The 26,660-nt window shown below is 37.5% G+C and overlaps 1 protein-coding gene across 1 annotated transcript; it reads left to right on the forward strand.

Annotated features, from left to right (window-relative positions):
* The first annotated feature begins 1,378 nt into the window (after window positions 1-1,378).
* Window positions 1,379-26,660, forward strand: GPR37 (G protein-coupled receptor 37). Its single transcript, XM_044678650.1, has 2 exons — window positions 1,379-2,356; window positions 25,768-26,660. Exons 1-2 carry the CDS (start codon window positions 1,379-1,381, stop codon window positions 26,584-26,586), a joined length of 1,797 nt encoding a protein of 598 aa, XP_044534585.1. The 3' UTR covers window positions 26,587-26,660.

Here is a 26,660-nt window from a genome sequence, read left to right on the forward strand (position 1 = left end):
TGCTCAGTAGCCAAGACAGCTTTCTGTAGCTCGCCTGTGGGCAGCTCCCTGGTCCGGGGCCGGCCCCTCCCCCTGTTCCTTTGGCTATAGGACACGTCCGACCTGTTCCAACAGCTGGAAGAACTGACCTAGCCCAATCCTAGCCCTGAAACCCAGCCTCGGGGGGCTTGGCTACTCCACCCTCCCCACACCCGCCATCACCGCATCTCTCACCCCTCCCTTCTTCCGAAAGTGGAAGCAACTACAAAGGGCTTGAATATAGTGTGTGTGGATTTAGTGAGCCCTAAACCACCAGGGGAACTCGTCTCCTCACAAACCAGCATCTCTCCGAGGAAGAATCAGAACAGGAGAGCAGCGGTGCGCTCTCACACACACGCGCTGCGGCGGCGGCGGCAGTGGCTGCTGAAGCCTCGGCTCAGCCCTCCTCCTTCCCGCTGGCCATGCACCGCCCCGGTCGCAGCTGTTTCAATCCTAGCGCTTTTCACTCAGGCTGCTCAGGCAGTCAGTCGCCACTTCATGCTCCTGCGGGTGCCAGTGCTGTCAGTTCACCAGGAGCACCCGTCGACTCGCGCAGGGTCCTTCTTTCCAGGGACTGGTCGCCGGATTGCCTGGACTGTTCCCGCGGCAACTTGGGGCAGGAGAGGAAGCAACTTTGACTCTAGCCGCTGGGCTGTTCCATCTCGCTTTTCCCTAACGGCAGTAGCCTGAACTTGTCCCCGACGTCAGGCGGAGCCAGAGTTTTCTCTGGCGACTAGCTTTCCAGTTCTGTTCGGAGCAACCTGTTTACTAGAAGAGAGGTGCTGGAATAGAGGGATTGTCGTAGGCAAGCAATCATCTTGGGGAAGAGGACTTATTCTTCCCGGTGTCTAGAGACCTTTGATTGCAACGGGATAAAGCAACATCAGGAGGATGTAAATAGAGATCCAGAGCAACTGTTACCAAGAAGGCAGAAAGAAGAGAGAAAGAGAGAGAGGGAGAGAGAGAGAAGAAGGGAGGAGCATTGGGTTTCAGTGGGGGCTTTTTATCTCTCCCACTTGTAACATTAATACTGGGAATAGTCAGAGGCGTTGATTGCAACTTTTCAAAGGTCGGTCCCTGTGCAGACGAGGAAGGAGGTTCCCCCCCTAACCCCCCATTGGTGGTGCCCAGCACCCAAATTGCATTTTATTGGGAGAATGAGCAGAACCTCAAACGGAGTAGTGTAGGGGGATCCAGCCTTTTCCTCGTGGTCCCAGGGGAAGCCACCTTCTGTGCGCTGGGGAGCGCATCCCCGCAGTGACATGTGTCTAACTCTCGGCGCCGAATTGGGCAGCAGGTGCAGGTTCTAAAGAGCCACTGCTGCCACTGCCGACCCCGAGGTGCCGAGTGACGCCGAGCCATGCAGCCCCCAGGAGCGCCCATCGTCTGCATCTTGCACCTCCTGCTCCTGATGCAGCTCTCAGTTTCTCCTGCTCTGGCTACTGGGAACAGAACCAATTTAGGAAAGGCAAACTTACCTGAGATGACCAGGGAGCTGCAAGATTGGGAAGTTTGGGGGTCAGGAGATGGGCTGCAGAAAGTCTTATCCAGCAGCCCCAGAGAAGCAGTTGGAGCCAAAGCACAAGAAAAGAAGGTGGAGGACGAAAAAGGAAAATCATTAACAGCGCCTTTCAGGGACCTGCCTGTGGCTCACAGGACTTCTCATGTCCCCCCAGAGAGGCGCCCTGGCATCTGGCTAGTTCCCCTCAGAGCAGCGGTGATTGAGTTACCCGTTGCCCTTAGGTTTTCCTTGGATTCGGGTAAAGAGAAGGGTGGCAGGGATATTGATCTAGGTGGCAGCCAGGAGCAGAATGTCAGGACAGACCCAGGAGCCCTGGAACCCTTTTCCCGGTGGAGAAGAGCGGGGAAACCCAGCGGTGACCCCCTGACCAGCCCACCTGCCTTGGAGAGCGCAGCCACTGTTGATGGAAAAGCACAGGAGAAGGCAGTGGCCAACGCCGGGAAGGCATTGCCTTTAAACGGATCTTCTGGAGAGGCCCTTCAGGAGCGGAGTGGCCCCCGTGGGGGAAACGGAACGAATCGTCGCCCTAAACTCAAGAACCCCTTCTATCCGCTGACCCGCGAATCCTATGGAGCTTACGCCGTCATGTGCCTGTCGGTGGTGATCTTCGGCACTGGCATAATCGGAAACCTGGCTGTGATGTGTATCGTGTGTCACAATTACTACATGAGGAGCATCTCCAACTCCCTTCTGGCCAACCTGGCCTTCTGGGATTTCCTCATCATTTTTTTCTGCCTGCCGCTGGTCATCTTCCATGAGCTCACCAAGAAATGGCTTCTAGAGGATTTCTCCTGCAAGATCGTGCCCTATCTCGAGGTAACAGAGCCTTGTAGTGGGCCACCACCACTGGCCTTCCTACTCCTTAAGAGGGTGTGTTGCCCCAAGGGATTACTGAGTCCACCCCATCCCTCTCTATCTGCATCCCTTTTCCCTTTTTTTTTTTTTTTTTTTTTTTTTTTTTTTTTTTTTTTTTTTTTTTGCTACCCTTTCCTCCTGTCTCACCTTTCCAGCTTCTGTTGGAGGCTTTGCTTAAGCACACCTTTAAACTCATCTGCCACCCCGAGGGTGAAAAACTGCTGATAAAATGTCTAGACTAGTCTGGATAGTGCTTGTGTCTGCCCCTCTTTGAGCCGGCATACAATATATCAATCGGCCTGCTTTGGCACCTGTGACATATTATACATCTGGATTGGCAGCTAAGATACACAAGCTGCCCCTCCAGATAGGAATGGTTTGGACCATCAGATCCCAGCAGGACAAGGAAAGAAACTTTTGTCTCTACCCAATCCCCTCCCCCACTCCCACAGCTTTCCACAGAGAAAATATGGATGAATCTATTGTGTCCAGATGTGGCAATCTGAATCATCAAGCTTCTTACTGCACTTTTTTCTTCCCATTCCTCCTTAAGAACTGGGTTTGAGGCAAAATGTTTTCTTCAGTGAAATAACTGGCCTTATGATAAATATTTAAATATTTTGAGTAGTCACTCATGCCACTTAAGGTATCTACCTTCCATGTTATGTGATGGAATTTTTCTTTCTTTTATTTTATTCCCCCTCCTTTCAATTTCACAGCCTTTTCCTTTAAAGAAATTAAGCTTAAAAAGAGACTTTGACCATCATGAGACAGGATTTGTTTAATTTTTTAAAGGTGTGTGTCAAACTCTATTACATGTTATATTTTACTAGGCACAGTTTTTAAGGCTTAATTTGGTGGAAAAAAACTATAACTGAAAATTTCTTAAGAGGGAAGTGGAAACCTATGGTCTTCTAAACAGGAACATGTCCACAAGAAACTTCTTTCTGCACTTATTGCCTTGAGTGTGGTGGTTGGAATTTGCTTTAAAAATGGCCTCTCATTTAAACAACAGCCATTGGAAAGTGCCCAAGTGCTCCTCTGCCAGTTGTGTTCTCAGCCAGCTGGCCTCTGCTTTGCCCCATTCAGATTGTCCAATTCATCTATGGAAGCTGAAGAATTGAAACCTGTAAATATTACAACAGCCCATGAGTCTGCCTAATAGCAGTGCTAGGACCATCCTGTTTAACAATCTTCCTGTATCTAAGGTAGGGGAGACCTGAACGAAGAAAACTATTTCTTTTTAGAAGGATCAAAAGCAGAGGCTTACTTTATAATATTGGCAGGAACAGATATAGTTGCATTCCGTGTTTGTTAAATCAATTGTCATCATTTCTTTACAGAAGGGTCACAATATCAGCTTTGCTAGGAATAGTTAGTTAGCCTAGAAGTATATGATTTCTCTGGTAGATAGTTCATTTCTGAATTGTGAATGACTTGGTTTAAAAAAAGTTGTTGGATATGTGAGGATGTTTGCTAGTTAATGTACCGGAGTACATTCTATATGAAGATTTCTCTGATTCTTTTTATGACTAAGGGTGGAATGAATATGGACTTTATTGATAAAAAAGGTAAGCTTTCTGGTAAAAGAGAAAAATAGTCCTTAGGTGAGGGAGAAATATGTTGACCTGGTTTCTGATAGAAGTTTATGATCATAAAACCAGAAACTTATACAAACTGAAGAGAAAGTTAGAAAAAATGAAAAATTAAAAACTGAGAAGGATAAAAGGGACATAATGACCATCTAGACAAGAATAGAGCTTTCATAGTAAAACTTAGGAGAAAAAGAATCTCTTAAAGTTACAGAAAATAATTCAAGAGAGAAAGTCATTTTGGAGAAATTCAAGTCGATTTAATAAACATTTAGTAAACACCTCCTATGTGAAAGGCATAGTTTGGTAGACACATGTACTATGTTGTCTCTGGGACACCTTAAGAAACTAAGCATAGTATATTGGATAGATTATTGGACTTGGAGTTAAGAAGATCTAGGTTGAATCCTAATAGAGAAAATTATTAGCTACATGACCCTGGGCAAATCACTGAACTTTAGAGAACATCTGTAAAATGAGGAATTTGTTCTCAGTGACCTCTAATGTTCATGATTTAAGATATATGGTATATAGAATTTAGGAATATGTTTTTACTTTCCTATAATGATCTTTCTCTGATTTCTTAGTCTTTTGTTGGAGGGGGTAAGTTTTTGGAATTTACTGCCAATGTTTACTCTTCTACCTCCTACAATGTTCTGTTTTTTACTTTTTCCTTTCTCTTAAACATGAAAATTCTTTCTTTCTAGGATTAGAGAAATTAGACCTATAAGGAATCCTTGAGATTATTCAGTCCATCCTCTCATTTTATAGTAAACATTATAATAGTTCATGATTCTACAGTTTGGGGGGAAATCAAGATCTAGAGAGACAAAGTCACTTTACCCAAGGTCACTTGTCTAATAGGTATCATAGCTGGGATTCAAAACCCTAATCCTCTGACCTTTTGCATTTTGTTTTCATTTCATGATTTTTTTCTGTCTTTTTTTCAAATGGTGATTTATCTTTCTCTTTGTTCCCCAAGATCCATTTCTGTATGAGATATTCATATACTTTTTTTTACTCTTGCTAAAATATTGCTAAAATGCATTTAGTGGGGGCAGCTAAGTGGCTCAGTAGACTGAGAGCAAGGCCTAGAGACAAGAGGTCCAGGGTTCAACTTTGGCCCCAGACACATCCTAGCTCTATGATCCTGAGCAAGCCTAGTCTTTACTGCTCTTCTGCCTTGGAACCAATAATACAAAGTATTGATCCCAAGATGGAAGGATAGAATTTAAAAATGCATTTAGTAGTAAGATTTTAAAATATTAAACTGTCTAAAGTATTACTGAAATTCCTATGTTACAGTTCAGGCAGTAGAATACAACTCCCAAATTAGAGAAAAAGGTATAGTTTTGCCTCTAGGAAACACTATCATCTTCAAAAGAGATGGAAAGTTTCAAGGTCTCTCTTGCTTGCAGGCTTCCTTTTATTGACTGATAAAAAACAAGAGTCTGTAGCAAAAGTTGTGTCTAGTATTTCTTGTTTTCTTTATCCTTCCCTCCCTCTTTGCTTATTATTTACCCAGACCCCTTTTCTAAGAATGAGAAAATTCCATATCTAACACTATGAAGAACATGATTCCCTTAAGCATAACAACTTTCCTTTACTCCATTGTTAAAATTTCCTCTAGTCTTACTAGTCTTACATTTTTCGTTTTGGACTTTTCATAAACTGGCAAAAACTAAAAGATGCTCAATTCAATAAAGGTCAATGTCTTGGTAATTCCATTCTATTTTTTAAAATCAGTAAATATTCATTTCCTTTATGCTCTTAAATTGAATCTAAATATGAATTTATGAATGAACTAAGTCATACATAATATATGGCTTCACTTCAATTACTGGAAAAATTCTATAATAGAGCATTTAAGACATGATTAGTAGGCATTTTGAAAAGGAAACAGTGATTATGAAGAACCAATATGATTTTGTCAATAACAGGTTATTCCTGTCTACTCTTTCTTTTTCTGACAGGTTTACTAAATTAATACATCAGGGGAATGCTGCAGATGTACCTAGATTTTAGGAAGACATCTGATAAAATATCATGAATTATTCTGATGTAAAATAGAAAGCAATATGGACTAGATGATAATACCACTATATAAATTCAGAACTTTCTAAATGACAGAACTTATTTATGCTTTAATGTCAGCCTGATAGGAGGTATCCAGTGAATTGCTACAGGAATCAGTTTTTGGCTTTTTGCTGTTCAACCTTTCTTTAACTAATGTCTTGAATGAAGGTAAAGATGACACACTCATTAAATTTGCTGGGAAAGCTGGCTAAGATACTGGAGAAGAATCAGGTTCCAAAAAGATGTAGACATGTTGGAGCATTAAATAGGTTTACTCTACCAAGAAGAAATTCAATAGAGATACACATACAGTCTTATGCTTGGATTATATTAAGACAAGCATATCTCATGGGAATAGAGGTGAGTCTCCTTATACTGTGCATTGGTCAGACTAAATCTGGTATGTTGTATTCATTTCCAGATATCACAAAGTACACTGATAACCTGAAGAGTGTCCAGGGGAGGGCAATATAGGGGGCAAAGGAGATTGAGTCCATGTCATGAAGATTGATTGAAGGAACTGGCCATAGTTATCCCCAAAAGAGAAAGTTCAGGAAACTATGATTCTAACTTCAAATATCTGAGGGGCTACCATGTAGAAGTGATATTAAAGTTGTTCTATTTGGCCCCTGAAAGTAGACATTGGAGTCATCGTTAAAAGTAGCTTTAAGCTTGATGACAGGGAAAACTCACAATTTGAACTGCCCCAAAAAGCTACTTCTGTCAATGGTATATTCCCTCTCTTTAGAGGTCTTTAGGCAGAGGCTGGATGATTATTTGTTGGTTATGCTCTTGGGAGAATTATTTTTCAGGTATAGGCTTCAGGAGGACCATTGAGATTGCTTCTGAAATCTTGTAATTCTATGAAAATCTATCTTGTATGCTCCTAAACTAACAAAGTTACTTTAGTTCTTTAAAGAGAACTAAAAATTAAATATAGTCTTTCCCCTGACATTTTCCTAAGAATTTCTTTTCCACCTGCCATAACTTAAAAATACCCAGAAATTATAGATCTTTTTCATATTTCCCACCTTCAATATTTCCTCTTTACCTAACTACTTTGATTTATTCTCCCCTCATATAAATTTCTGTTCTGACACATTTCCCTTGCTTGTTGTCTTTCTATTATTATTTCTTCTTTTCTTCCTTTTTAGTTTTTCTATCCAATCACTTTCTAATATCTCCCTCTCTCTTATTCTCTTTCTCTCTTTCTCACTTTCTCTCTGCCTCTGTATGAGAGAGAATGATTTTGTTTTTGCTTGTGCTATTCATTTCATGTAAATATATATACTCACTTTTTTTTGCTCCTTCTACCAACTCCAAATCTTATGCATCTTTCAAGACCCATCTCAAATGTTACTATTTGAGAAAGATCCCATGTAGCCCACTATGATATCCCAAACTAGAGATCAGAGAATCTTAGAGTTAGACAGGACTAAAGGGTTCATAGAGCCAAAATTTTACCTAAAGCATGTATCCCACTTCATATGATTTCTTGTAAATATGCCTCTAGACTCAACTTCAACACTTTTGAAGACCACTGTTGCATTTTGGGACAACTCTAATTGTTAACAGATTTTAAAGCAATCTTTCACTTTTTGTAACTCACCCAGGGGATTTAATCCTACCTTTGGGAGCCAACCAAAATAAACTGCATACTTTTTATACCCGATAGCTCTTCTAGTATTTGAAGACATTGGCCATGTTCCTTCTGTCTTTTCTTTTCAAGCCTACCCTGAATCATGATTTTAACCTTTCTTATCATCATTATTGGTAATGTAATAGATAGAGTGATGGGCCTGGATTTAGGTAGATGAGTTCAAATTCAGTCTCAGACACTTACTAGCTTAATCCCATTTACCTTAGTTTCCTCATCTGTAAAATAATCTGGAGAAGGAAAAGGCAAAACACTCCTAAACATTTGCAAAGAAAACCTCCAATGGGGTCCCAAAGGATCTGAAATGATCAAACAGTGACACCATCCTTATTACATTTTAAGTACTTATAGATTTGTCCCTTAAAATGTGGCGGAGGCATATAAAACTGAATAAATAGTCTGTCTAGGTCAAAATGCAATATTTTCATCTTTATTTTTTATTATTTTTTCTTTTCCACACTGCAATTTATATAAATACTGCCCTCACTACATGACATCATCCTCTTGATTTTTTTTTACAAATATCTTTAATATCAAAATCAACTATGACAGTTGTCAAACTCTAATGTAATATCATTCATTACTGCCCATTTATAACCAATCATCCCCAGTAATGATGTTTCATCTAAGATTTTGTGCAACCAATTTAGTGGAGCATGCCCATCTCATGACATTTTTCATAAAATCACAGATTTAGTGTACCTGAGAATTCATGTAGTCAAACCCATTAATTTTATGGATGAAGAAAATGAGAGGTGAAGTGACTTAGCTAAGATCATACAGGTAATAAGTAGGAGAGTTGGACTTGAACTTATGTCCTTTAACTCTCAGTCCCGCATAATATACCATATATATATATACTATGACTTCCTCCTCTATACTTACTATTGTATATTATTTATGTACACATTTGCCACTCCTTTCTAAGGCCATTGCAAATTCCTTGAAGATTGAGATTGAGGCCGATTACTCATTTTATTCTTTTTGGAAGCTATTCTAGTATGTACTATATTGCAGATTTTCAGGTGACTAGCAGAGAAAGGAAGTATTATGTAAATAAAGGTGATTGGATCATAGATACAGGTAAGTGGGACTGTAGACATCATCTGGTACAGTCCCTTTGTTTAAGTGAGAAAAATGAAACATGGAGAAGAAACATAGTAGTAAGTAGTATAGCTGGAATTTGGTCCCAAATCCTTAGACTCCAAATTCACTTCTTTTTATCCTATGTTATAGAATAATATAGATGTTCAACTCCAAACATAATCCACTATGATTACGGAGTTATATATTTAGAACTGGAATGAAAGGTCAGTCCAGTCCAACTTTCTCAATTTAAAAATGAGTACACTGGAGAAAAGAAACTCAATTTCAAGCAGTAGGATATGTTGTTATTATACAGCACAAATGAATTTAGCTGAGTGGCTGGTTAACCATACAGTAGCATCATAAATTTTAAATAGATTACACAATTTTGTGAACAGATATTGAGCAACAAATATGCAAAGTGAAATTGCTTTTGTTGTGTTGAAAGCAATGTCTTGTCAATATTTTAAATTTTCTCCATAATCATATTATTACTTATCTATTTATAATCCCTTTCAGTATTTGTGTGCCAGTGAAAATGTGTTATTTCTAGTTTCATGATCATTGTTAATTTTTATATATAAGATATAACTAAAGGCCAAACAAACTACTGGCTAATATCCACAGTTAGCAGAGAAGAGCAATTAGCAAATAGATTCATTATACATCCGTTTATGCTATTGTTAACCACATCACTTAATTATAATTAACCCTCCTATTTATAATTGTGAGAATTACAAAAATCTTACATTTGAATTCTGTAGACTTTATCATTCTTAGTGAAGTTCCTTCTCACTGGAAGTCCTCAAGCAGAGAAATACAATGATTACATGTCTGTGATCTGTTTTAGAGAGGATTTTGATCATCTATAGTTTGGGCTAAATGACCTCTCTTTAATCCATTAGATTATGATCATTTAATTAAAGATGGAAGGGACTTTAGAGACCATTGAATCTAACCTCTTCATTTTATAAATGAGTAAACCAAGGCACAAAATGAAGTCAAGTGGCTTGTCTAGAGTAGCGCAGCTAAAGCATCTGAGGCCAGTTTCAGACCTGTCTCCTCTAGCACTTTATGCATTATATAACATTGCCTCATCGATTCTGTGATTTGTGAATGTTTTGCCCTAATTAAGGCTATATACAGACTTTTCTTAAACTTGCTGATGAAATGTAAAGAAAAACACAATTCATAAATTGACTAATTACTCCTCCCTACTGTAGATACTAAATAACCTTTGGTTTTTAGTTGTCACACACATATTGTTGCAGTTTAGTTGTTTCAGTTGTGCCCCAATTTTTGTGATCCCATTTGGGGATTTTGCGGGGATAGATACTGGAGTAGTTTGCCATTTTCATCTCCAGTTCATTTTACAAATGAGGAAACTGAGGCAAACAGGGTTTCATGACTTGGCTATAGTCACAGAACTAGTAAATGTTTGATATTGGATTTGAATTCAGGAAGAGGAGACTGTGACTTCCTGACTCCAGGCCCAGTGTTCTATCCAGTGTACCTTCCAGCCAATATACATAAAATATATATTATATGTATATAATAAACATATATATGCACATACACATATGTACAGATATATGCACACTCATATGTAGATATGTTTGAATATATCAACAGTTATAAATTATCTATATAAATATATATATATAATACAAAGTTAAAATGACATTTATTATAATATGGTATGTTCATTATGTTCATTTATTATTAGTAATCTTAATGGATTTATGCCTTAAATACTCTCAATTTAGATACTCCATTTTAAGAGAGAGAGTACTCACTACAAAATAGATCAGTTCATGTCATGAGTTATATCAAAAAATTTCAGACATTCCTTTGAATGAAACTATTAATTTTCAGTTTGCCATTCTTACCCTGCTTGCTGTATTTGCCCTTTCTATACACATTTCTAGTAGTTCACATTTGCATGACATTTACTATATGGATTTTATTTCTATCTAGGACCTGTTTGGATTTTTATTTTTAGCTCAAACTTTCAGAACTAGGGTTTAAATTTTGTACTCTTTAGTTTTACCAAATAGAATTTGGAAGTAAGTCAGCAATATTCATAGCCCATAGATATGTAGAGGAGACTATTCTATGACTCTAATTCATAAAAAAGTTCTTTATCTCCTCCCAGGGCCTTTGCACTTAGAATGTGGTTCTAGAGGTTCAGTGATAAAATGGGTATTAAAGGATGTTCTGTCTTACTATAGGACCATGTACCAGGTAATTAAGAAGGTGAATCTCCAAGTGGCAAGCAACCTCATATTGAGATTAACTACTTAATGTGTTTGTTGCAGAAATATTTGGATATATGTTGATTCCAATTTTTTGCCAAATAATTATTTTTAATATAATTGACTTAGTGGATATCTTCACATTTTCAGACCTTGACTTTTCTGTCAATCTTTCTGCTATACAGAACAAATGACCAAACAGATGGCTGATTAATGGAAGAGAAAGATTGACCAAAGGTCCTGGGCACAAGGAAGCCATCTTTGGCTCCAGTCCCAAACTTTTCATTCCATCCAAACTTCCAGGGTTCTGGGAGATGATTGTGATGGAAGAAGTAAAAATTGGTCCACTCTACCTCTTGTCATGGAAAAAAATAATGCAGAGGCTCTCTTGATACTCATACTATTCCTTAAAGGGATGGAGAAGGAACAAAAATAAGAAAGAAATAACCATGTCAAAGAAGAGTTTCAGGGGGTTTCTATTTGAAAGCAAAAGATTGTGGTGCTAAATAGCCCCTCTAGATTCTGAGAAGGGAATTCATCTGAGATATTGGCTATCACTTATTAGAACTATGTGATTTGTACTGAGAGAGAAAGAAGTAGGGCTGGGGGTGAAGCCTACTCCTCAACTCTTAATGAGTGCATCAGTGTCATCATTGGATCTCTTATCTGCTTTCTTTTGATGTAAAATGTGCCAATTATTAAAATCTTTTGATAGTTTCTTGTTATCATTTACATTCCCTGCAAATGACATCTGGCTCAACTGTTTAAAGGAGCTTGAGGAAGTTAGGACACTGCTAGAAGTTTTCAAAAGTATAGATTACTAAAGTTAATATTCCCATCTTGGAAATACCTAGTGAAGGCATAAATCAATCAATTCATTCGGAACATGGCAATTGAATCCCTATAAGCACAAGGTGCTAGGTGTTGGAGTATGGGAATGCAAAGACACAGTTCAGTCCCTCATGGAACTTTGTCTAGTGAAGTAAATCAATCAGTAAAATCAACAGTAAATCAATAATTATAATACTAAGTAGATTATTGATAAGTGCTTAAGTCTGATGTAGTATTATGTTATGCTGTTCAGAAGAGAGGAAAACTACTTCTGGAAGGTTTAACAAAAACAGTGATGGAGGCTTTATAGAAGAAATGACATAGGAGCTGGGCTTGAAGGAAGGGTAAGACTTTAGTGGCTTTGAAGAGAAAATGTTCATTATTTTAAAAGAATGTTATTATGTGATTATAAGAAAAAAATTAAATTGAGATTATCTAACTTTATGAAATAGCAAAACATTCAGTAGCCATTTAACAGGAATTTATTAAATCTCTGCCATAAACCAGGCTGGGGTTCTAGTCCATCCACATTGTGCAAACTCTGGGCAAGACATTTAAACTTACAATGTCTCGGGCAATTCTTTAACACTCAGGATTGGACAATCATTCCCTTGGTATCTGCCTTGGTAGAAGAAGTTTCCTTACTGGAAATTCCCTATACCAACGAAATCACAGGTCCAGCTTAAAAACACACACAATAGACTAGACATTGTACCAGGTACTGGAAATATACAAAAATAAAATAGTTTTTGTTATCAGGGAGCATATGCTCTACTGTCTATGCTCATATATATTATCCATTCACCCATGCAAAATCCTATAAAAATTAAAAGTAAATCAAAACATCTAGAGATGGAAAGAACTTGGGACATCTAGTCCAATCTTTTTCATTTTACAGATTAGTTAAGTGAGGACTAAAAAGGGACTATGTAGATTGTGAATGTTGGAGCTGAGATTTGAATAGAAATCCTCATCTAGGGACTATTCCCTTACACTATGCCATGGAAGGACATTTAATACTTTTTTTAGAGGGAAAAATTGAGGCTACATAAATTGTACCTATTCAAAAGCTATCTTTACATTTTGACCAATTGTCATGATATCTAAAGGTCTTAACCTCCCAAGGAGCCCCCATGCTGCTGAAATGACTTGGGAAAGGGGAAAGAGATACTAATAGTAGATTCATCAGATGGGACTAAGAAGATCCAAGGTTCACACCAAGAATCTGCCCACATCCCCCTCCATTATCTATTGATAAGAATGGGTGCAATTGTTCCCTCCCTTTCCCCACATGGCTGTTTGTTTCATCCTTAGGCTACATGTTGCTTTTTGCAACCTCTTTTCTATTTTAGGGCTGTTCTTCATGTTCCTATTGATCTGATTTCACGTTTGAAAAAATGTTAGGGAGAAGAATATAGAGATACAGTGTGATTTGGCCTAGGCCCAGCATCCCTCCTAGGAATGGCCTTGGCTCACTTAGACTTACTGACTTAGTTTTAACTTAGTTTAAAATTTAATACTTAGACTAGTGATATGTCTACATTCAAATCACTTTCAACAAAAACAATTTGGTCCTTGGATTTTTGTGTTCTTTTTTTTTATATCTTGAACAAATCCTAAAATGTATTCCTTCTGTTTTAGAAAAAGAACATATGCATTTCCATAAAAATTATCCAAAAGTTTTAGGATGTGTAGAGGCAGTGTGCATAGGATGCAGCCACAGGATGGGGTTTAATCTTAAATGGTCTAGAAGAACGTTTTTTTAGTTCATTAATAGTGTGTATTGTGCCATGAATTCAGATGGGTAGAACTGGTGCTAATGAGATCAAGGCTCCCAGTTTGATTCTCTTATGGGCTGATAAACTTCAGGGTGTTCTTTGTTCCATAGTCCAACTGTACAGTCCTAGGGAAAACTGGCAAATAAGTAAAATTTACTTTTGGCACTCCTTGTTTTCTCTTTGGGGATTTTTCACCTTTTTAATATCATTTCAGAGCCCCCTTTTTGGGTCTTCTTCTGTCTCTAAGGTTTCATCTTCCATACCCCTGATGAAGTCATTGCTGCTATCCCAGGTCTGTCCTATATTAGGTAAAGAATCTACCAACCTAATTCATATTATAGATTTAGAACTGAAAGGGATCACAGAGGTCATCTCATCTAATCCCTCCATTCTGTAGATGAGAAAACTGAAGACCTAATTGGCTAAGTGAGTTGTCCAAGCTCATATTGTTTGGGATTTGAACCAAAGTTTTCTTACCCCAAATCCAGCTCTCAGATGTCTGGGATTTAAAGGCATTACCTTTTTTGGACTACATGGAGAAGAATTTGGCCTTGTAATTTCAGATATAAATGGATCTCTATTTGAGGGAAAGACTCCCTATAACCCTCTTCCAGTTTATAGTTTCCTACTCTTCCCAAATTACTTTACACATACATACATAGGCACACATAAATACACATTATCTCCAAATACTTAGTGCATTTTTAAGCTTTAATAATCTCAGAAGTACAATATAAATGTATAAAAATTAATTTGAAAGCTTATTTAAATTTTTAAAAAACTCAGTTTTATTAATTTTGAATAATACACTTTAAATTTTAATTCTCACAAGATATTATTCATTATGCATTGCTTGTTTGACAATTTCAGGATGCTAATTTCATAGAATGGTAGCTCAGAAGAGGAGATCTCCTTGCTTGGTCCCCTGGGTTACCTGGTCTACCATCACTAGAGATTTTCTGGGGAAGCCATGTCAGAACTGCCTTGTATGCATGAAAACCTCATTCTCTGCATGATTTTAAGGCTAGGATTACAAATGCAATCTTTTCTGTTTCTGAGCAGCTGTTAATGTATGTTTTTACAAAGTTCTAAAATTGACTAGAGTATTATATAGTACAGATGGTGGTTATATTGAATTTTAAGAAGAAACATATTAATATTTAAAAATTTAAATGATAACCTTTTAAATATTTTGTAAGTTTGGAGCATTTATACTTCTAAAGTTATTAAAGTTTAAAACAGCACTAAGACTTTAGGGACGTGTGTGTGTGTGTGTGTGTGTGTGTGTGTGTGTGTGTGTGTGTGTAACTTACTTTTCACTGTACAAGTTGTTTCCTCCCAATAGAATACAAGCAACTTATAGGCAAAACTTGCTCCATTTTTTTGTTCGATATTCATAGTGCCTCACTCATAGGAGCTTAATAAACATTTGTCAAATTGAGGAAGGCTTGCAATCATCTCTAAAATTATTCTCTGGACACCATGTAATATGTGTCATTAGTTGAGAGGGGCAGTTGGAAGAATGTTAATGAGTCAGTGAAAATATTTTACCACCCCTGGGGGGAAAAAACAAAACAAAACACAAATCCAAGCATTCCTTCTGATGGTAATGACCCAGGAGCATCATCATTGTATTTGCAACAACAACAACAACAACAACAACAACAACAACAACAACAACAACAACAACAACAACAACAACAACAACAACAAAACAGACTTTGGGGAGAAATTTGTTTTACCTTATTTTAGAAAATGTGTTCTTTTTTGATTAATATTCACATATTTGAAAATTATTCACAAAATATGGGCTATTGAATATTTGGGTTATTCCCCATGAATTCCTATTGGTGACTTAGTTTAAGACAAAGGACAATATTATTTTTCTTTTGTACTTTTTCAGGATATAGGAACACTCTTGATAAGAGTTATAACAGTGAGAAGCACTCAATAAACACCTCAGTGGGAGATAACTATATTTTCATGGTACAAATTAGACATACTGTACTATTGATATCATGATCAGTGGGAAGCTTTGATTGTGGTGCTCATTAGCCACAGAGGGAAAAAAAATAAGGAAACAAACCCTCAAGTGTCCAGGATGACATATTTAGAGCTAAAGTGATCTTAGAAATCATCTAATACTGTTCCTCATTTTATACACGAAAATAAAAAACCTGAAGCAAAGAGGAATTAAGGGACTTGTCCTATATCACACACAGATAATTAGTGGCAGAACTGAAATCTGAACACAGTTCCTTTCACTCCAAATTCATTTTCTTTTATTGTCTGATGCTGCTTACAAGGTTCTCTCTAAAATGGTGACCTCCTCAAGATGATTTGAACTATTTAAGAGAATGAAAGAGTGCTAGTAGTCTGGAAGAAAGTGGAGAATAAAGAAAAAAAAGGGTGCAATTATACCAGCCTGTTCCTCTCTTTCATAGACTCTTTTTTCTATTAATTTAAGGCTGTAATTATGTAAGTGAAATAGGTTTTGTCCAAATGATCTGACATAGTTTTAATGACTCTGTGAGTATGTTAGTGTGTCAAATATAATCTTGGTGCTATTAAATAGGGAAGATAGAAGTTCTCCTATACTCTGACTGGCTGGCCATGAAACCTTTCCCCCAGAGAGCCATATATTTATGGGGATGAGACAATCTTTTCCATTCTGTCCTGACTTTGGTTTAATTAACCCATTTTAAGTATTTCATTGCCAGCTTCACTATTTGCATTCATTCAAAAGAGCAAACTTTTCATAAAAGGTTATTGATTCACAGCAGTCTGATAAAAAGGTAGGTAGGTATTGAATGCTTTGAATCACACAAAAAGAGAAACAAAATCTCCCCATTGGTGTGCAAGGTCTCTTTTGGGGGAAGAAATTGCAATTCAGTGCTGAAAAAGTGTAGGCAGATTATAGGAAACACTAAATCAAATCACTAGAAATACCATGTAGAACATGGTATCATGGACACTGGATTTAGTTAGAGGTTGTTGAGTTATTTCAGCTATGTCTGACTCTTTTCCATTTGAGATTTTCTCAGCAAAGATATTGGAATAGTTTGCCATTTCCTTCTCCAACTCAGTTTAGAGATAAGGGAATTGAGACAATCAAGTTTAAGTGACTTGGCAAAGGTCACACAGCTACTAAGTGTGTGAGGCCAGATTTGAACTCAGAAAAATTAATCTTCTTGATTTGAGGACTAGAACTCTATCGACTGTGACACACAGCTGTTTTAGTTTTAGAGGACCTGGATTCAACTCCTAGTTCCCCTACTTACTTTGTCACCTTAGGAAACTCACTTAAAATCAATGGGCTCCAGTTTTCTTTAACAAGGAAATGAGGGAGTTAAACTAGATATGCTCTAAATGAATTTCAGTGAAATTAAATTTTAGTATTTTAAGTGAAACTATCCCCAGTACTCTTCCTCTTTCTTTCCTATTAGACTTGTAAGAATGACTTTGAATAGAGAGTGAATCTTCAATACTTTAAAAGTGATGTAATTATGTCATTAAAGGCCTTCTGTCTACCTTCATCTTGAGTATTCCAACTAAGTAAGTTTCATGAGTTGCTGAAGGAAAAAAAAAGAGGAAGAAAGAAAGAATGAGGAGAGGAGAGAGAGAGAGAGAGAGAGAGAGAGAGAGAGAGATTTCTAATTTTATCAGTGTGAGGATTCATTTCAATGATAAAAATCTCAACATTTCCTTACCTTAATACTTGACCTTTGTGAGTTTCTGTAGCTAAAGAATGTGGGTAGCCAAGTTCTAAGGGATATATTTCTATATTTAAGTAGGCAGCATGGAGTAGTGATATAGTGTTAGACATTGGTCAGAAGATCTACATTTACATGTTGGCTCATGTTTACTAGCTCTGTTTGTGATCATAAGTCACATAATCTTAAAGAACCCCAATTCTCTCATCTGTAAAATGGGGTTAATAATACTTGCACCACTTACATGATAGTGTTGGTGTGAATTTGCAAAACTAAAGTCTCTAAGGGTGAGCTATTCTTTATTACATTCTGGTATGTTAGAAGCACTTGTAGTCATATCCCATCTTGAACACTCATTCTGTGATCATAGGCCAGACACTTAACCACTCTCCGTTGGCATAACCTTGAAGAACCAAGAAAAACCTTTATTTTGTAATCAGACATTGAAAAAGTCTTTTATGCAGGAAAAGCTGTAAAACAGCTAAAATAAATAGATTTTCTTACTAATACTATGGTTTTAGAGCAGGAATTCTTAACCTAAGGTTCCTAAACATTCTAAAAAATATTTTGCAACCTTGTTTTAGTATAAATCTTTTTCCTTTGTAATCCTATGTATTTTATTTTATGCATATAACAACATTATTCTGAGAAAGGTCCCATAGGTTTCACCAGAGTGCCAAAGGGGTCCATGACACCAAAAATAAATAAACGGTTAAATACACCTGTCTTAGATGGTCTCGTTGTACACAAAGAATGCTACATAGGTACATATATTTCAATATATTTCTAAGGCATGCTATAATTTGTATTGGAACCAAACGAACACAACCTGGGATTTAGGGAAAATTTATATTTTTGAATCATTTATATTTTTAAAAAGAATATTTGTCTCTCTCCCTAAATAGAACTTTTGATTAAATTTTTGTACTAGAGAGAATTCAAGCTTGCAGTTATGTTGTCCTTCAGAAATAAGGATTTCTCTCTGAATGCGATCATTGTGTATTCTTCTTCCTTTGGGTATTGAGATAGAATTATTGATCTGTACTAGAAGGCTTCCAAAAGACTTTGCTTGTTTTATAACAATGGTACCTTTATTTAGCCTGTATTGTCTATTTCAACAGTATCATTTTCACAGTTGGCTTACTCTTGCTTCTGATTGTTTTCCCTTCTCCTGTTCTGTTTGCATTAAACCTCTCAGTGGTGGATCAATTTCTATGGTAGGATCCCAGTAGATTACCCTTTTTCTGAGGAATACTTTTGCTTTCTTTCCTTAGTACTCTTTGAATGAGGAGGAATTTAATGTAATATCCTCACCACAACAAAACAAAATACGAGTCAAATTCTTTCAGTCTTGTCCAAAGTCACTCCCTGGTATGAAGTCAAATGATCAGATAATGGGACAAATAGAGTCTAAGGTTATCAAATGCTCATCTCTCCACTAAGGAATGAAAGTTTTTCATATATATTATGCTTTTGTGAAAGTTCAGAAAATTTCTGGTTTGGAAATCACTAGTGTGCTCTTACAATCTCTTCCTACGTGGAAGAAGAGAAATAATATCAATAATAGCAACAATAAGAATAGCAACATTGAAATCTCATTTCATCCTTACAGTGACCATGTGAGATGGGTGCTATTATTATCCTCATTTTACAGTTGAAAAAATGAAGCAAATAGAGGCTATGGTTTTCCTAGAGTCACATAGCTAATAAGTGCCTAAGACAGGCTTTAAACTCAGATCTTCTTCCCATGAAGCCCAACACCCTCTCCACTGCACCCAGTCCTGGACAGGTGGCCACATTTTGATTTGGTGATTCTAGTGAGTTTTTCATCCATGACAGAACATGGCTTTTGGACTACCCTCTTGTTGGTATTACCAGGTTGTTGCTGAGAATCAATATGAGAATGAGCATAGCTCAAGAGAGTTAAAATAAGTACTATTATAGCTTCTGTTCCTACACTGGCATTATACCACTTTTTGGGAAGTAAAACATATAAAAGCTTTCCTCTGGCTTAAAAAATAAAAGGTGTTATTTTCCTGTATTTTACCCCCTCCCTGCAATTAGCTATAAGGTATCTGTCAACAAACATTATGGCAAACCAGTCCAGCATCTCTTCCAAGAAAATTCCAAATAGGGTCATGAAGTGTTGGATATGACTGAAATGCCTGAACAGCATCATTTCAGTAAGCCTGGACATGTAGACTGAAGCCAGGTGGTGAAAGACTCCAAATGTTGAACAGAGGAATTGGCATTTGGTCCTAGAGGTACTAGTGAATCACTAGATCTTCTTGAGTTTGTGAATGACATGGTTAGTCCTGTACTTTAAGAATATGAATTTGGTAGCTGTGTGGAGGAAAGTGGATTAGAGAGAAGAGAGAGACTAAAGTCAGGAAAATCCATTAGGAAGCAATCACAGTAGTCCAGGTGAAAGATCATAAGCACCCAGAGTAGTGGTGGCCATGAGAATAGAAGGGAGAGAATGGATGCACAGGATAGAGCAGAGATAGAATTAATAAGACTTGGTGACTGGATAAGTGGAGTGAGGTGGTGAGGATGACTTCAAGATTGCAAACCCAGGTGATTTTTTTTCCACAGGAATTTAGGGAGAGAATTGTTTTTGTTTCTGTTTCGGTGGGAAGGGGAATAATGAATTCTATTTTGTAGATATTTTTGAGATACTTATGTACAATGGATGCCAATGAAAGACCTAAGTCTCAGGTAATAAAGAGAAAAAAGGTTAAGAAAGACAAGAAAAGAAAAAAAGAGAAATTAAAGTGATTAAGATAGTAGAAGATGAGCAAGGAAGAGGGAGAGATACAAAGAAGGAGCTGCAAAAAGTTGAGAGGAGGATATCTATAATTGACTGAGATCACCTTTTGTAGCACCAGAGCATGAGATGCCTCTCCTATTCAAAGAAGTGGTACTATTCTAGAATAAAACCAGAGCCAGCCAGGAAAGGGAATAAGGGATGGTTGTCGTCATCAGATCAGCTATTTATCATGAATTTTTAAGAGCTCCCTCTATCTTCTCTACTCTTAGGCAGAAAGGGATGTCTTTTGCCATTCTCACAAAAAAAAAGTAAATTTAAAACTTTCCAATTGAGTGTCCTGCAGAACAGGAACAATTGTGTGGACAGAGCATGAGAGGAGATTTGCTTTTTTGCTTTTAATATTCTTTGAAACATGAAAAGAGGGACAAAAATTGTCTGAATTTTTTAAAACAATAGTGGTTTTTAAATATGGCACCCTTGCTTTTCTGCTTTGATATTATGTCCTCAAAATTGAATTCTAATTTTTCTAATTATGTTTCATTTTTTGCTGTAGGTTTTTCTCTGATCTTGAAAATTCACTAAATTAATAGTCTTGCCTATTAAAATGTTTACAGTTCTGTTTTTGTCAATGTTAATTATTTCTCCTGATTCATTTTAATTAAGGAGAGATTGCATCTTTCTCATGCCATCCCTCCCAGGGTGCTGCTTCAAAGAAAAGCATAATGTTTTGTAATGACATTGAACTTTATCAATCAGACATGGTTATTAAATACTGAAGACTCAGTATTCACGATAGTTTTATAATCGTCCATAATTGCGCCATTTATCTTGGAGGAATTTTTAATGAGCTGTGCATAAACAAATGCATTTCAGAATTGTGATGGAAATCGTTATGTGTTGACCATGCTGTTAAGGAAGTTTAACTCTGTCAGGGAATTTCAAGTTTGGATAAGCAAAATTTAGAGGGTTCTAATCAATATTCAAATGATTTTACCATTACCCAAGCAGTGCAATTTATTCATTATAGATGTTTCTAAATTATAAATTGGGACAATACCGAGTAGGACCCTTTAATATACTGACAATTCACAATCACTTTGTGATAACTGGAGCTTAAGTAAATTTAGGGGCAAAAAACTATTTTAAATGGAAAATGATACTCATAACTCCCTTTAATTCTAGCTGAAATTTTATCATAAAGCAAGTACTCAGTTAAAGAGTTCTAATTTCTGAAATACTCACATAATCTCAGCTTAAGGGAATCATGAGACATAGGTCCTAAGGAGAGTATTGTAAAGAGACTCCCCTTTGTTAGAGTTTCATTTCATTGAAACTGCTCTCTCCAGTTACCAAGGATCTTCTGTTTGCCAAAACCAGTGGCTTTTTCTCAGTCCTCATTCTTCTTGACTTCTCTGTAGCCTTTGACACCATTGATCACTCTCTTCTCCTTAAGAATCTCTTCTGTCTAGATTTTCAGTATATCATTCTTTCCTGGTTCTCTTCCTACTTACCAAACTGCTCCTTCTCAGTCTCATTTGTTGGATCTTCATCTAGGTCATACCCACTAACCATAAGTGCCCCACAAGGATCTATCTTGGGCCCTCTCCCTCTATATTACTTCACTTGGTTGTCTCATCAGCTCCCTTGGATTTAATTATCATCACTATGCTGATAATTCTCAATTTATCCTGCCCTAACCTTTTTAATTGATCTCCAGTCTTACATCTCCAAATACATTTTAGACATTTCAAACTAAATATCTGATATATATCTTTACTCAATGTGTTCAAAATAGAACTCATTATTTCTCCCATAAATGCTATTTCCAAACTTCTCTATTACTGTCAAGTGTACCACTCTCCTCTCAGTTCTGGTTTGCAACCGAGATATTGTCATCCTTGACTTCTCATTATCTTTCAGTCCCCCCTACCCCATATTCAATCTTTTGCCAAGGTCTGCTGATTTTACCTTTTTAACATGTTTCAAATATGCCCCCTCATTCCTCTGCTCTAGCAACCATGTTGACACACACTTTTGTCATCTCACTCCCCACTATTGCAGTAGCCTGCTGGTGGGTCTGCCTGTCACAAGTTTCTTCCCCCTTCAATCCATACTTCATTTAGTTCCCAAAGTGATTTCCTAAAACACAGGTCCATCTGTGTTATATACACCAATACTCAATAAACTCCACTGGCCTCCTATTTCCTTCAGAATCAAATATAGAATCCTGTTTGACATTTAAAGCTGTTTATTACCTAGCGCCTCTGACCTGTACAATCATTTTACATTTTTCTTCTCACCATAAACTTTTTGATCCAATGGCACTGGTCTCTTTCCCATTCCTGAAACAAGACATTCCACCTGTTGGCTCCCAGACATTTTTTCTGGTTGTTCTCAATGCCTGGAATGCTTTCCTTCCACATCTTCATCTCCTAGCTTACTTTAAATTCCAATTAATTCTAAGTAATTAGAAGTATAGCAGTAGTTGGATAAGTTACTGATGGTAAAATTACCTACCCAATCATACGAGTTTTCCAGATCACTCATGACTACAGTAAGCATACCTCAGAGGGTGATTTCTGTCCTCTGGGTCAGGGACTAAGTGAACCATGCTCTTCCTTCTCCCCTTTACATGTCTCTTGTACAAGAAGCCTTTCCCAACTCCTTGAAGTGTTAAAATATATAATATATATGTGTACATATATATGCTGGGAGTGGGGGGCATAAAATTTGAATTTATTTAATTTAAAATGTAAAATAATGAAATTAATATTCATGGAATTAATTATAATTTAAATACCAAAGTGGTTATGACCACACTGACTCTCCACAAAACCAAAATGAAAGTAGAAAAGGTATTTGTCATGCAGCCAGCGCAGTTGGATTTGAGGCTCAGCCATGACAATATATATTTATAACCTTATGATCACTGGCAAGTCACTCAGTCTCTGTGTACTTCTGCCCTGCTTATCTCATAATGTTGTAAGGATCAAGCAAATACACACAAAAGACAAAAAAACCCTGTAACTTTGAAGAATTATATATTTGTATTCTACTTTTATAGCATATAGTCTTTCATCATTGCATCTTTTTTTAAATTAAAAAAAAAAGGAAAACATTTTTGGCAGGAGTTCCTCTGCTGTGATATAACTCCACATATTATTATTTGAATATTATTTCTCTCGTTCTATGTCAAATAATTCAGTATGCTGTGGTAGAAGGAGAATTAGATTGAGAATCCAAAGACTCAATCCAAAGAACTGGCTTTTTCAATAAATTTCTCTGCAACTTTAGGTGAGTCATTTTATATAGCTCCAGACCCCAGGTTCCCCCAGTAAAAATGAGAAGGTTGGTTTCTATTTCTTCTTCCCTCTCTATATTTCCATTCTGCTCTGAACCAGCTACTTTTTTTTTTATTATTACTATCCTAGAACACTGATACGTGATATCCTCAAAACCCTGGAGAGAGTAATTAGAAGTAATTACAGCAGTAGTTGTGTAGGTTACTGATGACAAAATTACCTACCCATTCATATCTGTTTCTCAGATCATCATGGCTACAGTAAGCAAATCTCAGAGGTGAGTTCTGTACTTTGTGTCAGGGACTAGGGAACCATGATCTTCTTCCCCTTTTCATTTCCAGTGGGACAGAATGAATGCCACAGGATGAGATTCTATACTATTTTCTTTTCTCAAATGTACCCCTCTTCTTAACTCCCTAAATCCCATTGAAAACACTTCTCTTCTCATAGCTATCCAAACATACAATGTTGGTGTCTTCCTTTATTCTAACATTCCCTCTTCTGGAATTAGTTGCCGAATATTATCTTTTCTATCTCCATCACTTAGCATAAAGATCAGCTACTTATTATAATGCCTGACACATAGTAGGCACTTAACAAATGTTTGTGGACTGATTATTGATTACAATATCCTTAGCATATATCCACATTTCTCTACTCACATGACTATTCCACCCTGACTCAAGTCATCATCATCTCTAATCTAAAAAGATGACTGCATAAGCCTCCTTGCTTGTAGCTTCTCCCTTATTCAAACCATTCATCACACAGCTCAAAAAATTATTTTCTTAAAGAACAAGCCTTAACATGTCATTTCCCATTCAACAAACTCTAGTGGCTCCTTAATGACTCTCAGATCAAATATTATTTCATCTTTATAAAGTTATTTTTGTGCAGAATTTACAAAGTACATAAATATTATAGTAGATTCATTTATATAATCCATAAATAAGTATGTGTATACACAATAGGGGTATATACTCATAAATGTTTATTGCTAAGGATACATGATCAAAAAATTTTTGGGCACCACTGCTCTGGAAGGCAACCCCATCAGAATGAAATCTCCCAGGAAAATCTATGAAAATTGATTTGGTCTAAACTTGGTCCTGGAAAAGAGTTGAAGAAAACACATCCTTCCTCCTTTCTCTTTTTTTAAACCCTTACTTTCCATCTTGGAATCAATATTGCATATTGGTTCCAAAGCAGAAGAGTGGTAAGGGCTAGACAATGGGGATTAAGGGACTTCTCTAGGGTCACACAGCTAGGAAGGGTCTGAGGTCATATTTGAACCCAGGACCTCTTCTAGGCCTGGCTCTCAATCCCCTGAGTTACCTAGCCAACCCACCCTCCACCGGCACCCCCTTCCTCTTCCTCTTTGCAGAAGTTTGTGACTACATGGATAGAATACTGAATACTGTGCGATACAGTTTGATATATTGGTTTGTTTTGCTGGACTTTTTTCTCTTTTTATTATTTTTGTTACAAGGAATAGCTAACTGGGTAGGGAAAAGCAGAGAAATCTATTTAGACATGAAAAAAAAATACAAAAAGCGAAAGATCAATTGAAGTAAAAATTAAAAAACCTATAAAAGAAATAAAGAAAATGGGTCGGATATGGGGCTCTTTGTTTCTTGTCTAAGGACCAATCTAGTATAGTTCAGAGAGGTTTATCACTGGACAATTGGCCACTAGATGCTCAATATCTCCCCCACCCCCCAGCTACAGCAACTTATAAAGGGTGTCCATTTATCCATAGAAAAATTGTAAAAAAATTTTTTATCAGTGTTGAGAATCCCCATATCAGTTAAAGCATACCTTCTGGAAGGATTGAAATAATGTGATGAGTTTCCCAGAGCCATCCATCTACTCTCACCTAGGAACCCAATGGCATACATGCCCACGATAAACTAAAATTAGAGTTACAACCTACTGCCATGGAGCAAAACAAAAACTCTTGTCAGGCAGCTAAGGTGGAGATTCCTTTGGGAGTATTAGTTGGACTAACTGGCTGCTGAGGTCTTTGAATTCTAAAATTGTGTGAGTCAGATTCTGTGTTTGTGGAGCCTGGGGTGGGGAAAAGGAGGACTTTCCTTATAAACAGAATACTCGCGTCCTGGGGTGCACATGGATCTAGGATATCATATTAAGTTCGATGATCTGGACGGAAGCAGGAAGCCGTGACTTCCATTCTTCACTCCCGGGACCTCAGTCCTCCTTCTTTTGGAATAGTTGATATCTAGTTGTGTTCCATTTTTCTGTGTTTTAAGTATTCCCATTGGATTAAACTCGATCCCTTTTCTCCTTCACAGGTCGCTTCGCTGGGAGTCACTACCTTCACCCTATGCGCTCTGTGCATAGACCGCTTCCGGGCTGCCACTAACGTTCAGATGTATTACGAAATGATTGAAAATTGTAGTTCCACCACGGCCAAACTGGCAGTCATCTGGGTTGGGGCTCTGCTTTTAGCACTCCCAGAAGTGGTCTTGAGGCAGCTCAGCAAAGAAGACTTGGGCTTTAGTGACAGAATTCCCGCGGAACGGTGTGTCATCAAGATCTCGCCAGAGCTCCCGGACACCATCTACGTCTTGGCTCTCACTTACGATAGCGCCAGGCTCTGGTGGTACTTCGGCTGCTATTTTTGCTTGCCCACACTTTTCACTATCACCTGCTCCCTTGTGACTGCGAGGAAAATCCGCAAAGCTGAGAAGGCTTGCACCAGGGGGAACAAGAGACAGATTCAGCTTGAAAGCCAGATGAATTGCACCGTAGTCGCCTTGACCATTTTATATGGATTTTGCATCATTCCTGAGAACATCTGCAACATCGTCACAGCCTACATGGCCACAGGGGTCTCGGAGCAGACCATGGACCTTCTCCATATCATCAGTCAGTTTCTTCTGTTTTTTAAGTCCTGCGTCACCCCCGTCCTCCTTTTCTGTCTTTGTAAACCTTTCAGTCGGGCCTTTATGGAATGCTGCTGCTGCTGCTGTGATGAGTGCATTCAGAAGTCTTCAACAGTGACCAGTGATGACAATGACAATGAATACACCACAGAACTCGAGCTCTCTCCTTTTAGTACCATACGGCGAGAAATGTCCACTTTCGCATCTGTGGGGACCCACTGTTGAACGACTTCTTTTTTTTTTAATTTTTGGAAGGTTTTTACTTCCTTTTTCCTTGCTGGTACAAAATGCAAAAAAAA

This window comes from Gracilinanus agilis, chromosome 5 (assembly GCF_016433145.1).
Source record: "Gracilinanus agilis isolate LMUSP501 chromosome 5, AgileGrace, whole genome shotgun sequence".
NCBI classification, from domain to species: domain Eukaryota; kingdom Metazoa; phylum Chordata; class Mammalia; order Didelphimorphia; family Didelphidae; genus Gracilinanus; species Gracilinanus agilis.